The 15,589-nt window shown below is 42.4% G+C and overlaps 1 protein-coding gene across 2 annotated transcripts in view; it reads right to left on the reverse strand.

The window, feature by feature from the left end:
• The window catches only part of TOP2B (DNA topoisomerase II beta), a 114,148-nt gene that overhangs the window by 22,215 nt on the left and 76,344 nt on the right, over positions 1-15,589 (reverse strand). For both annotated transcript variants that reach the window (XM_034760796.1, XM_034760795.1), the window contains exons 14-21: positions 8,608-8,718; positions 8,412-8,517; positions 8,125-8,234; positions 5,702-5,794; positions 5,490-5,604; positions 3,205-3,326; positions 2,174-2,322; positions 527-758 (exon numbers count right to left, since the gene is read on the reverse strand). In XM_034760796.1, coding sequence (XP_034616687.1) covers positions 527-758; positions 2,174-2,322; positions 3,205-3,326; positions 5,490-5,604; positions 5,702-5,794; positions 8,125-8,234; positions 8,412-8,517; positions 8,608-8,718 — 1,038 coding nt within the window. The remainder of the gene's footprint in view (positions 1-526; positions 759-2,173; positions 2,323-3,204; positions 3,327-5,489; positions 5,605-5,701; positions 5,795-8,124; positions 8,235-8,411; positions 8,518-8,607; positions 8,719-15,589) is intronic.

Below are 15,589 nucleotides of genomic sequence, written 5' to 3' on the forward strand. Positions count from 1 at the left end.
TTCTTTTCTTCTAGCATTTGGAGCCTCTTCAAGTATGTGGCAGAACTGAGAGCTTCCCAAACAAACTTTAAACAAATGAACACATAAGAGTTATGATTTGGAAACTGTTGGTTTTCTTGTTCAATAACACTATTTTTCTTCTAGCTATGGAGGAACATAGTCAAGACAAAGGAGGCTTTAGAGATTCCAATGCAAGCCATAGAGGCTTTAAGGTTGGCTGAAGATATAGTGTAACTTATCTTAAAGAAATGATTGATACAGCTTTTTAGCCACAGATCGCAATATTCAATAGTTCTTTCCACAACAAATTATGGTTTTGAGAGCACACTGACAAAGTAGTCAATGTGTAGAATGGAGGAATAAGCCTTTAAAAGAATCAGTAAAATGACAATGTACTCCTCTCCAGAGGTAGTAATCATTTGTCAGTGATGTGTTTCTAAAGTGATATAAGATGCTCTTTATAAATGCAAAACTCAGTTTGTTTAGGAAACATAAAAATAGCAGCATACACTGAGAGTTACATTACCATAGGATGGGGATCCAAGCCATCCAACATTCGTCTGACATTGTTCACAATCTCTCTGGTATCATAGTTAGGAAGTTTACAAGCCCATCCTGTACCAATTCCCTCAGCACCATTTACTAAAACCATGGGAATGATGGGAATATACCACTCTGGTTCTACGCGCTGGTTATCATCATAAAGGAACTTAAGCAGGTTGTCATCCACTGCAGGAAAAAGCAGCCGTGCTAAAGAGCTTTGAAAAAAAGAAGAAAACAACATAATTTAACTAGAGTTCAGTAAGTCAAAAAATGTGTTATACTATGAAGATTAATGGGCCCAAATTTCATCTCATTAAAAAAATTGTACTTTCTCTCTTTTTAATTGTCATTATGAAGCTGAAAATACTGTTTTCTGAAACAAGGACAGTGGGTATTATTGAACCTTCATAGTGGAACAATCTGTTCATAATAAATACAGGGTACTTGAGTTTTTTGGGTTTTTTTTTTTTTTTTTGTGTGGCAACGTGTGCATATATCTTACCATCCAATTTTTAAAACATACAGAAATCTGGTACAGTAAAGTACTCAGGACTCATGTATTTCATTACCTTCACTCAAAAGACTAGAGGTAAATCAAGCAGACAGTCAGAAAACAGCAATATTCACAGTTTCAAACCAAACCAAAAAACTCAAGCTTAACTGTAGGCATGACAGCCTCAACAGTCCATGAAACACTTTGCAAACATCAGTGGGCCCTTTGCCAATTATGCACAACAAACTAGGCAAATCAGTCTCCTAGCACATATGGATCAAATGAACTAGAGAACATAGTAAATCTATTAAAGTACTGTACCATAGAAACATTTATATGTGGAAGGGATCCAAAACTGATATTCATGCAGAAGGGGGTATAACTAGAATAATCAAATGAAATTAACAAAAGGAAATTAAGGCTCAATATCAATGTGAACTAATTTATTAACAGAAATGGTAGAAGCCACATAGTGTAACATTTACAATCAGACTGGATTTACTATAGGGAACAAATTCTGTCTGCCAAACTACACTCTAATTTACTTCTAGGCCACTCCACTGTCTTTAAATTATATTCTCAATTATACTTAGGAAATCCCATTAGTTTACATTGTGGTTGCACAGGTGAAACTGAGATCATAATTTTGTTTGCAGAATCTAAATACTAGCCATGTGGAAGGAGAAAACAACACAGCTTGACTTTCAAAGCCTATACTGAGTTGTAAGACTGCCACATAGAAATAAATTCATGGGTAAAAGGACTGTAACACATTTTATGTGAAATCAGAAAGACAACATGAAATCTCACAGTTCCATTTTTGAAGACTGACAGTTGAACTGGATGATCTGCCTTTTCAATCTGTAACCTTATGATTCAAAGTAAAATTTATACAGCTAACTTTTTTTAAGTCCTCAAGTACTATTCTCACAAAATTAGCAGGAAAATCTATGTGTACAAAAAATGTATTTACACATGTAAATCAGGAATTTGAGCACACCCAGCTACTTGATTTCCTCGGTCTCTTACATACATGCTCACAAACAAATACATGCTTGTAAATCTTGTAGTGCAAAGGCAATTTGAAAATTTGGCTCTATGTGTTTTTAGTTTAATTTGTTTTGAGCAAGCTTTTACCTTAACATTGTGAAAATATAACGAGGGCTGGCAGCATCCTTCCCACCATGAAGCCTGGTACCAAACTGACCAATAGGCTGCAGTAGATTAACATTGTTACTTCCAACAAAGTTCTGAGCCAAGTTGACAATAGTCATCATTAATGCTTGCTGGAAGAAAATACATACACATTGTTACTGTTCAGTGTAAGAAACTGTACTCTTTCCTAATCAGCAAGTATAACAGGTTTTCATTGCCAGATAATCCATGACTCATTTTACTCTGATTTCAAACATAGTCTCTCTGAAAAATGGAAGGCTATAATTTATTACAGAAATAGGGAATCTGTAGTTCAACTGTTAAAATATTGTATTCTCTCTCATTGTCCTTCTGTACAAGGAAGTTTTCATATGCATTACTTTCTCATCCCCTACCGTCACATATATTTTGTTTGAGTTTTCGAACACTCACTTCTGTGTACAGGAGATTGTGCACCATCCCTTCTCTCCCACAAAATGATGATGGTGGCTTTTTGAACGTATATTTTTATATTTATATATTTGACAATGCTAGTTTTTGGCGGTATTGCTGATATTCCAGATAAATACCAGAAAGGCCGGAAAGCAAATACTTTATTCTTATTAACCACAAGAAACTATATCAGACAATTTCAAAATGTTCTGGAAAGAGACCACAAAATCCCATTTTTACTTTCTTTACTTTTGCATAAAAACAATTTCTTTCCTGCCTAAGTTTAAAACATGGTCAGGTATACAGTTGGCATGACTGAGGACCTGGTCCAAGTCCACTAACTAGCTGCCCCAGCATAATTTCCCACAGCCTAGAATCTTTGTTTGGGACATGGCTGTGCATGAAGGAATAAAACTGTCTTCTTATCAAAATGGATTCCATTTGCTTCACTTTCCTAAAAAGGTTCTGAACACTTCTACTAGTAGGACTCTTGGTCAATCATTAAGTGCTTTTGACGAAATACAAAATTCACCTATATTCTATATAGAAAAGAATACATCCTTCCCATTTTTCATACTCACCTCTCCATGATGATAGGCTGACATTTCAGCAACAGAACCAGCCAGCTGTGCAACTTTAACCTCACGTTTATCGTTTCTCTTAAAGCAAGTGAACAAAACTTTGCGCTGCCCTGGCTTAAAACCTGTTTAGAAGAATAATGCTTTTTAAATACACACACCCACACCCCGTTTTGAAATTATAAATTCTCATTTAGGGAGATAAATGTTGAATGAAAATAAATCTATACAATATTTAGCAAATTCATAAACACAGTGTAAAAGAACACATTTATATTAACCAACTCTAAGCAAACATTGTGCTGATGAAAAGAGATAGCAATATAAACTGAAGTTTTCTGGCTAATTAACTTAATATTAACATGCAGCATTCAATAATTCCCCACACTATCCTGCTAAATCTCAATCCTATCCCTGGATTCAGAAAGGTGTGTTTTGCGTTCCCCATGAAAATCCACCCAAATATGGCTGAGTTATTTCTGAAAATTGCCCTTTGCACATGCAAACATCTGTTGTTAGAGGCTGGCAGCTAAATTTTAAGAACATTTCATATGGACTGAGCATGCTCCAACCCAAGGCTTGGCAGACTTTCCCTGCAATTGTTGCTCAAGCTATTGGGGTCTATCGTGGTGCTGGGCACCAGCACTGAGAGCCAGGTCTCCCCTGTGCTCTCAGTGCTCTCCTGCTAGTGTCCAAACAGCCTGAGAGCAGGACGTAGGCAGACTCAAACAAAGAGGGGTTAGGAGCAGAGAGGGACAAAGACTAGAATTGGTAAAGGGCCACCCTACAGTAGCAACAGGAGTAGGGTGGGGACAGGTGCAGAAGGGTCTGTAACCATTAAAACACACTCCCATCCAGAACCTGGAACAGAACCCAGGTTTCCTGAGTGCCACACACTCTTTTGCTATCTAGAAAGTAACTATAAAATCCACTAGCAAACTATGTCATTCCTCTCTAGTGACTCATCTACATAAAGGACACCAGCCTACTACTGCTACCAGTTTTCTGTTTCTCAGGCAGTAGAGGTTTGTGCTGTGAATATAAAAGTTCCAACCCCACTGATAACCTATGTGGGGATGAATATGGTTCCACATGACGGAATTTCTTTCAGTTTGCATTATTTAAAAACTGAAAAAATTACATACAAAAGTTATGTTAAAAGAACATTAAGGTTGCAAAGTCAAGCACTCAGAAGTTAAGACATGCCAGAATTAATGTGATCCATTCAACCCCTTGTGCAAATGCACAATGTTACAGTCTTTATTTACACGATCAAATACTCTCTTTTCCACCCTTAAGTGGTTTTGAGATTTTTGCATATGCTTTCCCTGGATGCTTTTGGTTGGGAGTTTGTATGCTATTCTTCCTCATCTAAGAAGAGGTCAATAGAGAAGGAGCAGTAGAAGGTTTACCCTTGCATGAAGGGAAAAGATACCTGTCTTTCCCCCAGGCTGGCAAGCCCCCATTTAAGTACTATGAGCAAGGAACCTTAGGCTTCTCACCTAAATTAGAAGTTGTCTGATTAAGGGTTCTTCTCTATTGCAGCTGAATGAGAATGGCAGTCTGTGTGTACCTCTCTCTGGGTATCACCTGTCTTAATTAAGCATACCTTGTGCTTTGTTGTGAAGTTTATGTTGTTGAGGAAAAGGGGAAATCCTATCCCACCTACGAGACTCCAAGCCCCTTGTTCCGGGTTGAGTAAGAGTACATGGGCTGAAAACAGGATAGGCATATATCTCCTTCTCCTTCTCCTGTGAGCTTTACAAATGAAGCATGCTTTGTGTCTGGGGTGCTTCTTTGCATGTCTATGTTGCTCTACGAGAGAAATGGTGGTGAACCTGACAGAATTCCTGAAATATCCCAGCATGGGTCCAATGCCTCCAAAACACTGTCCTTGATGTGAAAAGGGGAGAGGACAGGACTTGCACCCTAATCCGCTCCCTATTGCTAATTTGAATTGAATGTTGATGAATATGAGCACTGAAAGAAAGGAACACTTGCAACAGAAGTAAAGCACCTGCACAGTACAGGGATGAGGTCTGGCCAAGTGGACAGGTTGTTAAACTACAGTTTGAGCTGCCTCTAGTTTCACTTCAGAGAAGAGACAACTCAGTACTGTACATTACAGGCAACGTAATGAAGCAGAAACATACAGGTTCTCAATTTCTCTCACTAATTCCAAAAATTCATTTTCTGAGTACCAATGTCTTTTCAAATACAGTCATATCCTTCAAAATGACAAGGATAAAAAGGTACATCCTTATAAATCACCATGATTATCTACTTACCATCAACTAGGGATGGAATGGATCTCTCATTGTCTGAGTTTGAGAAGAGAATCAACTCCTTGTTAATGAAGTCATTGTAAGTCAAATGCTTTGTTGCTGTACCATACAGAAATTGCTAAAAGAAAATGTATATATCAGTATAATTTCAACATTGAAACTGCATTAACTTTAGCCATCATCCTCCAGGCCTCTTCTCCTCATTTAGAACTAACCTCTGGAAGGCCATGTAACCGACGCTGTCTTCGGTCTTCCATGAAGTTTGTTAACCACTCTTTTCGGTCATCAATTTTCTTTTTACTGAAGGCCTGCAAATATTTCAGTTCGTCTTATTAGCATATACAGCATTACACATGTGTAATTTTAATAATTATTGTAAAATGTTGTATGGTTCTTTTAAATATGCAGTAACTTTTATTAAAGGTAAAAATTATAAAAACAATCTGTATAAATTGCTGCTCAAATAGAGGAATTATTTAAATACATATACTCTTGTATACCCGCTCACAACAAACTACTCTCATTATACTCAGATCATTTATTGTTGGTAGGTTTTCAAACTGGCAGTTCTCTGATCAGCAGGTTCTTGAGCGTTGCAATACTTTTTGAGATCCACACAGGCCTTGCAGATCTTGCAGGCCTTACTGAAGAAAAAAACTCCCTCTTTTCAGAGTAGAACTTTACTTTCAAGTTAAACCTTAAGTAGCTGTGAGCTTCTCTCACATACAGATTACAAGGTAGAGCCCAATGAACCACACCCTGATACCAATATGAAGCTTAAATAAATGGCTTTGGAACTAGAGAATTCTGTAGCTGTCAGAAGAGATATTCTCTCTCTCCCCTGTCAGCTTATATCACAGGTCTGTTCCAACAGCCACAGGGCTGCAATACCACCATCCATAACTGCTGATCACTCACTCCATATTTGGGGGTGAGAGTGGATCCACACACTTGCAAATCTACCAGATGCACTGTTCCCCCAGCCAACCACCAACCACAGAAAACAGAGAACACAGAAAAATCCAGAGGGTGCAGGCTCCATGCATCCTGCCCTCATTACCCCTCACAACAGAATGACTTTGATTATACTATCTTTCACACTCACATGGGTGGGAGAGGGATTGGGTAAGATTTGTCCCATAAGAGTGAATGATTCAGAAACACAGAAATAATGGTGTTCTAATAATTATGAAAAGTAAATGACAACCATGCAATATGGCCACTAGTAACTTTGAGCTCAATTCTAACTGAGATATGCAGGTGCATATTAATATATTATGTGAAAATTCGATACTGCTTATTCAACTACAAAAGTAGATTTTTTTATATGGTATGGTAATAATACATGCATATTTGAGATTAGAACCGCCACTCACTGGTTTCCCTAGGTGAAAAAAATGTATTCAGAAAAGCATGTAACTTCTTTTTCTGGAATTAAAATTTCAGTTTAACTAACTAACTACCTGGTTCAAACAGTTGCCACGTAACATTCATTTCTGTGACCGGACCAAATCCAAAACTTAACACACTGGCTTGACAATGACCCTCATGATCCAACCCTAGGTAATTTAGTCCAGGATGTAGCCATAGTCAGGGACAGTTCCTGATAGCACAGCTTCATTGGAATTATGCTGCTAAGGAGCAGGAAGATGCCAGGGATACAAATCCAGTTCAGAAGTATAGGCCTTTTGTGGATCCCAATGGCCGCACAGACCATTCTGTGAGGGGAGAGGGAAGTGGCCAAATCTGTCCCCTTTCCAACTAGACCAATGGAGGACAACCTTTGTAGGTTATCGTCATGAACTTTTCCTTCCCCCTTAGCTAATTGCCTTCAAGTTTTACTGTAGAAAGGAGCAATCTGGTCCTTGGTTTTCACACAGATTGAGTAGAGACAGAGTAAAGAGCTATGATTTGGTCCTGTGTATTTTGGGACGAGCAATTCTGGCTCACAGACTGTCCGTTTATCTGTGCCTTCTAGGTGTGTCATGCTTCTCCAGCACGGAGTAAAAATGTTTTAAAAGAAAATGTATGTGGCAATAATTTTCTGTATGCTATTCTATTTCCATTTTATAAATCATTCAGTAAACTACCCAAAAAAATTATCTGAACTTTAAAAATTCATTTTATTCTGCTCTGATACAATCCAGTTCAACTCTTTTTAGTAGTCCAACCATATAAGCCCTAGAAGGCCCACTTCCATCCTCCAAAAAACCTACTCCTAAAGAGAAATGTGGAGCTGCCAGGGTGGAGTCTGAAAGAGATTAAATGAGTATATGAGTTTGCTGCCTTCCACTTCCTACAACTCCAGATTTGCAGGCCCCTTCACCAAAAGACACTAACAGAGCTAAAAAAAACTTTTTGTTGAAATTAGTTAATTAAAAAAATCATATTGTCAGTATCCCTTTAAGAATTGTTGTAATGTCCTTGCATAATGTCAGGTGGTGAGATAGATGTTCACAAGGCCCAGCCTCTGAATGGGAATTGTAATATTGTTCAAACATCAACAAAATAACCTGAAAAATGAAAACATAAAGTAAGTAACCACTGTACACTAAGAGTCAGGATTTCTTGACCCAATACTTGCTGCAAGTGATGACATTCATAAAACATAGCACCCAGGAGTTTTAAAAGTTCTTACCAGTGTAATGGCAGCATCATCTTCAGGACCAGCATATCTGAATAAGATCCGATGCCTCTCCATGTCAGCAAAGTATTCCTTTGCTTCTTTAGCAGTGCTGGTACCCAAACCTGCATGATGAGGAGAAAACATTTACTACATAATCAAACTATTTGAATTATCATGTAATCTAACAATTTACTGGGATTGACTTCAGAAACTATTCTACTAGTGCTTACTAAAACAAACAGACACCACCCAATTATTGCTTTTTCAAGTCCATGAGTGTTTTTTTTTTTAAAACAAACCTTTGTAGTATTTTATCTTCCATGCTTTATGATTCTCCATATGTTTCTTCCACTCATCAAATTCAGGGATACTGTAGAAGGCAAGTTCCTGCTTACTTTTGCTTGCCTTAAAAATAACAAAAATATACCTAGTCAGCCTTTTTTATAATGTTATCTACAATACATCAAAACTTTATATTGTCAGTATAAGCTGTACCTTTACAATGGGAGTAATGAATTCCTCAAGAAAACCATGTTTCAAAAGAGATGGCCAATTGTGATGAATAAAGTTGATTAACAAGCCTTTTATGTGAGATCCATCCTGATCCTAAATATGAAAAAGGAACAATATCAGTGAATACAGCATATTAGCTCCAGCGCAAATGAAATGACAAAAACAAAGACAATGTATGATTAAAGAGTCAATGTGTCAGTACTTACAAATCTCACTGACCTGCATAAGAATGAAGCAATGTTTTTTTTAGTGGAAAACATTTAATCAAATGGGTAGTTTCAGTTCTGGGTTGTGCAAGCATAGCCCAGGGGACAAGACCTCCTGTAGCAGAAGTCCTCAGAGAGTGGTTGCCAAAGCACAAAGTACCTACAACCTTCTTTTCGTCAGCAGCAAGACAACATAGATGCAGAAGTGTATGGCTTGAACGGAAAGGGGAGTGGCTGAATGGATCCCCGGGACAGGTTCTGTTCTTCAGCAGCGTCAGCAGCAATTTAACAAAATGGTTACTCACCCTGTGCAGTCACTGTGGTTCTTCGAGATGTGTCCCCCTATGCGTGCTTCACTCTGGGTGTGCTTGTGCCCCCTTGTGCCTTTGATCACAGATTTCTCATAGCAGTGTCCTTTCGGCCTGCTCATGCATGTTACTCAGCCTCAGGCGCCGTGCTATTGTTATATAGCACTCCACAGGTGTCTCCCATGGTGCTCCACAGCAGAGAACTCCGAAGCAGAGAGGAACGAGGGTGGGCAGTGGAGCACCCATAGGGACACACATCTCAAAGAACCACGGTTACTGCACACGGTGAGTAACCATTTCTTTTTCTTCCAAATAGTGTCCCTGTGGGTGCTTTACCAGGTGACTACTAAGCAGTTCCTCTTAAGGAGGAGGGGGCTTTGGAGTTGAGTCCAATATAGAGGAAAGTATAGCTGATCCGAATGCTGCATTGGAAGCAGAATTGTGAGTTACTGCATAGTGCTCAGCAAACTAAGTATAGAAGTCCAAGTCGCAGCTCTACATATGTCAACGTTGGGAACATTTTTGAGAAAGACTGTAGAGGTGTGTAGCGAGGAGGTGTGGCCTCCCTCAGGGAGTGACAGGAAGGGACCACAATATGCTTCCTGGTGGGCAGAACCAGGAGAGCCATGTCTGCCCCGCTGGAAGCGGAAGGGCCGGACAGGAAGCGCAAGTACAAAAGACAGGACCTGCAGCTTAGTTGGGCTGGAGCCACCACAAGAGACAGACGCATCCCGCCTGTTGCTGGAGCCTGCAGAGGAGCTGCCAGGGCTGCCTCCTGAGGACTGGCCAGAGCTTCCTGCGACTTCAGACAACCCCCACAGTATAGAGGTACCAAACCCCAGGGATGTAGGAAGTAGCCCAAGAGAACTAAACACCTGTTTGGTTGACTGTTGGTCTGATACAAGGTCACCACGTTGCAGGTGGATCCCTGCTGACCCAGTGGCAGACCACTCCGCCACTGTTAGGGCCCTGGGCTGGTATGCAGTGAGTCAGGCAGGCCCATGTCCCCCTACCCCCTGCCACCCCATCCCTGGGGCGGCAGCACCCCATCTTAGGCCAGGAAGCCTGTGGTACCCTACCATCCACCCCGCCTGAGCCCCTAAACTGTGCTGGTGCTCACCCCTGCCTGAGCCCCTAGACTCTGTTGGTGCTCACCCTTCCCTGCGGCTCAGACTGCTTAACCGTTCTGCCCTGATTGCAGGCCAGAGGCTATTAACTGTTTGCTGCCCTGCCCTGACCGAGGGCCCAGGGCTCATAGACTGCTGTACTGCTCTGCCTGGCTGGAGGGCCGCAGCATTAAGTGCAGCTAATTCCCCCCTTTTGAACTCCCCTTTACAGGTATGTGACAGTGAGGAGGGAGGGCCACACACCCTACAAGGTGGAAATAGACCTCATAGAGTGAGTTTGTATGTCTCCGGGTGTTTGGAGATTACAAGATTGGTAGCAACAACTATGCAGTTGGATATCCACTTAGAAAGTCTTCGTTTAGAGATTGCGGACCCTTTTGATCTGTCTGTGATCAAAACAAATAATTTGGAAGTCTTTCTGAAAGGCTTAGTCCTGTCAAGATAGAAGACCAGGGCTGTCCTGACCTCAGGTGTGTGTAAGAGCGCCTCTTCTTTGCCTAGGTGAGGTTCAGGGTGGAAGATCAGGAGGTGAATGGGTTGGCTGACAAGGAACACCCTGTACTGAAAATGGTCCTGACCAACAGCAAAGCATAGGCATCTTTTGTGTAGTTGATGGATCTGTAGGGCCCTATCAAATTCATGGCCATGAAAAATGTGTCACGGACCATGAAATCTGGTCTCCCCTGTGAAATCTGGTCTTTTGTTTACTTTTACCCTATACTATAGGGATTTAACAGGGGAGACCAGAGTTTCTCAAACTGGGGTCCCGATCCAAAAGAGGGCTGTGGGGGCGGGGGGTGCCACAAGGTTATTGTAAGGTGATTGCCATATTGCCACCATTACTTCTGTGCTGCCTTCAGAGTTGGGTGGCCAGGCACCCAGCTCTGAAGGCAGCACCCCGCCAGCAGCAGCGCAGAAGTAAGGGTGGCAATACCATACCATGCCACCCTTACTTCCACGCTGCTGCCTTCAGAGTTGGGTCAGGACCCCTGCAGTTACAACACCGTGAAAGTTCAGATTTAAATATCTGAAATCATGAAATTTATTATTTTTAAAATCCCATGACTATGAAATTGACTAAAATGGACCGTGAATTTGGTAGGGCCCTACCTATATGTAAATATGCCCCCTGAAGATCTAGGGCTGAGATCCAATCCCCTTGGTCCAGTGATGGCATTATTGCTGCATCACCATTTTGAATTTTTGCCTTCACAAAGGTGTTGAGTAGCCTTAAATCTAGGATGGGTCTCCAACTGCTGTTCTTTTTTGAACCACGAAACACCTGGAATAAAACCCCTTCCCTTTGTGTTGCTACAGAACCAGTTCTATAGTACCTAAGAGTAGGAGAGAGCCTATTTTCTGTTGTAGAAGGTTCTCGTGAGAGGGGTTCCTGAAGAGGGACGGGGAAGGGATGTTGGCAGCCACAACAGAAGTAAAGTGAATGGAGTATGCTACAGATATCATCTTCCAAACCCATTTATCTGTGCTGATTGACTCCCAAGCCCACTGGAAGTGGTAAGGATGGCAGGTGAATCAATGCAGCTGGTAAGAATGAGGATGGTAACTCAGGACTCAACCACCCTGTCAAAATTGGTGCTTGGTGGTAGAAGGCTGTGAGGTCACAGGTTGAGAAGTTGGTGGTTTTCTTCTCTGGAACCGCTGTCTCTTGTGTTGAGGTTCTTTTGATCTCTGAGAGCTTGAAAACTGGGCAGGATGGAATCTCTGTGCCATCTGGGACTTACTAAACTTTCTCTTTTGGGCAGGTGTATAGATCCTGAGAACACAAAGTAGCCCAGGAGTCCTTTAAAAAGTGCAAAGATTGGTCCATGCTGTCAGCGAACAGTTTACTACCATCTACCGGGTGGCAGTATCAACAGTCAAAGGAGGCCTGCAGAGATGTTCTTGCGAGCAGCTGGCCTTCTGCAATAATTGCCTGGAATTGCTCTCTATGTTCTGCTGATAGATGCTCAATAAATGAGTTCAGCATGGTATAATTTGTATGATTTTATTTCGCCTATAAAACTTAGTAGCTGGCAATTCTGAATTGTAAAGTAGCTGACTGAGTGTTGTCAGTAGCATGTCCATGGCATGTGCTGAAGTGATAGTAGCTGAAGGAGTTGACGTTATCGTACATCTCAATTGCTCCGAGGGGTGTCGAGATGGAGCCCTAGCAGGCTTCTTCAGTACCGAGTGAGAAAAGGCAGCGCTCTTCTTGCCGCCTCGCTCTGTTGACAGTAACCGAGCCCAGAACTTTACAGTCTTTGAATTTGATGGCGCCTTTGGTACCTGAAGAACCAGCAGCCTCATAGGTATCAGATTGGAGAGTAGTGGGTGCCAAAGTATCTGGAGTCATCAGAGACCACGACTTCTTTGAGGTAGATTCCCTATGTGGAGAACTTGGGGGACAGCCTTTAGGAGTCTTATAAGAGGAATCTTGGGTCCTCCTCTTAGATGCCATCAAGGAGTGTGGTTTGGAGGCAGCGGATTACTCAGTGACCAGCATATGGGGGGGATCCCCTGGCCATGGACAGAGGCTGGGCGCAGTGAGATCTCCATCATGAAGAATCAAAGTTTGATCTCCCTGTTTTTTTCTGGCTCTAGATTTTAATGCCAGACATAAGTTGCACTTCTGGGAAATAGGAGATTCCCAGAGGTAATGGATGCACCAGGACTGCCCGTCACTTATTGGGATTGCCTCCCAGCACAACAGGTAACCTTTGAAACCAAGAGAACCAGGCATGTCCTCCCAGTAAAGTAAAAATCTCTCAGGAGGGTAGAAACTAATATATATATTTTTTTTGTTAAATTGTTTTTAAACTAGTACAGCTAAAACTAGTACTAAGTACTGCTAAGGACAACTACAATAAACTAACTACTAAAAGATCTAAGGGGACAGTTGAGGTAAAACTAAACATAGACAACTGTTAAGGCTCCATCTCAGGCCAAGGCAGTTGAGAAGGAACTGAAGGTGGTTCACCCATGCAGTGCTATATAGCAACAGCACAGAGCATGAGACAGCATAACATACATGCATTGGCTGAACTGACATTGCTATGAGAAATCTCAGATCAAAGACACAAGGCGGCACAAGCATACCTACAGTGAAGCACCCTACAGTGTAGCACACTGCTACAAAAAGAAGCTTCCCTTCCCAGTGGAATCCTATACACTTTCTTGTGGTGAATACACCAAGGGATACGTCATTCTCCAGTGACTCAACAAGTTGTGATTAGCCCAATATAAAGTCATAGATTTTCAATGGATGATTGCCTTTCACTGTAGTACGTACGTAGCAGTACGTAGTCCCAGATGACTACTCGTGGCAACTGCCGAAGCCGGGCGTTACAGCATCGACGGCTTCAACCTGCTGTGCCATGTGGCACACCTGAAGCATGGCCGAGCCACATACGTTCGGTCTGATATTGCAGATACCATTCAGCTGATGTCTATCGAATTCTGAGATACCATCCAGGTTGGCAGTTTCTGACTGGCAAATGTATACAAACCTCCAAGCGTCAGCTGGAACCAACAGATTCTACCAAGCCTACCACACCCAGCTGTCTACGTCGGAGACTTCAACAGCCATCACACAGACTAGGGGTATAAGGAGGTTGACACCAACAGTTTACAACTTGCAGACTGGGCATCTTGAAACGACCTCGCCCTAATCCATGATGCTAAGCAGCGAGGCACGCTCCATTCTTCTAGATGAGATCGTGACTATTCTCCTGACTTGTGCTGGGTCAGTTCAGTTCATGGCCACCCTCACCCAGCAACATGCCAAGTTTTGGATACTTTCCCACGCAGCCAACACAGACTGTTGCTGATCCATATCGGGCTACAATTTCCAGTTGTCAAGAGTTCCAAAAAGAAGCAGTGGAACTTCCGAAAGATACCGGGAAGCGCTGGAGAAGAGAGTGGTGACAAACCAGCCCGGCATATCTTGGTAAATGAGACCTACCTTCGCTTCTGTGGTGCTATCTACAAAGCAGCCTGCAGAGCCATCCCAAGCGGCTGCCGCCCGGTCTACGTCCCTTGTCTCGATGTGAAGAGCACTGCCTCGTTCGAGCGGTATGAGGCATCTGGTGACCCAGATGTCGCTGACCATCTGATTGAATCATTGGACACTGCTCGCCAAGCCAGATGGGAGGAGACGACCAAGAGGATGAGTTTTACCTGCTGTAGACGCAAGTGTTGGCGTCTGCTCCGACGCCTTGGAGCAGCACAGCAGCCACCTGCACTCTGCTGACCTTCAGTGACACCCAACTAGGTAGCTGGACACCTACTTAAAGTGGCCAGAGCACCTTTGGAGAAACAGGTGCAAAAACAAGTGAGGAACGAATGGCGTATTTTTAAACATGAACACCAGATCAGAAGCTGCCCACAACCATTCACTATAACAGAACTGGAACAGACACTAGGTAGCATCAAGTGCGGAACAGCTGTGGGCTATAACATAACTCCAGAATTCCTGAAAAACCTTGGAAAGGACCCAAGTCAAGCATCAAGTTATTGTCCCATATCATTATTGTCGGTGTGTTTCAAGGCTCTGGAGCGCTTGGTCGTACAGTGCATATTACCCGACGTGGAGAGAATTTTGAGCCCTGACCAAGCCGACTTTCGCCGAGGCCGTAGCACATGCAACAAAGTACTTGTGCTGACCATATTTGTTGCAAATGGCTTCCAGAGAAACTTGAAAACAGGCGCTGTTTTCATCGCTCTAACAGCGGCGTACGATACGGTATGGCACACTGGCCTGCTCGTGAAGGTATCGTGGGTCCTGCTACCTTGGGTCACAGGCATCGTTGAACTGTTCCTCCCTGATAGACAGTTCAGAGTCCATATGGGGGAGGAGAAGTGCTTGGAGACAACAGAGCAATGGGTTACCCCAGGGCTCTGTGCTTTCACCAACACTGTTCAACCTTTACATCAATGACCTGCCAGCAACGGAGTCACGAAATTTCATTTACGCAGATGACATATGTTGCAGTACCCAGGCCCGGACATTTCATGAGCTTGATGCCACCTTAAACTGGGACATGATAAAGTTAGCTGACTACTGTAAGACTTGGCGCCTCCAGCCAAGCGTCATAAAAACAGTCTCCAGTTTGTTCCATCTTCATCATGCCAGCGCAACCCAAGAACTGAATGTTTATCTGAATGGTCAGAAGGTGAAGCATAAAGTAGAACCGGTTTATCTAGGTGTGACCTTATACTGCACACTGAGTTACCATGCCCACCCGAAGAAGACAGCAGCTAAAGTTAAGATGTGGTACAATCTTCTTAGCAAACTGTCAGGTTTGTCATGGGGTGCTCGTGCTCA

This window comes from Trachemys scripta, chromosome 2 (assembly GCF_013100865.1).
Source record: "Trachemys scripta elegans isolate TJP31775 chromosome 2, CAS_Tse_1.0, whole genome shotgun sequence".
Classification (NCBI taxonomy): domain Eukaryota; kingdom Metazoa; phylum Chordata; order Testudines; family Emydidae; genus Trachemys; species Trachemys scripta.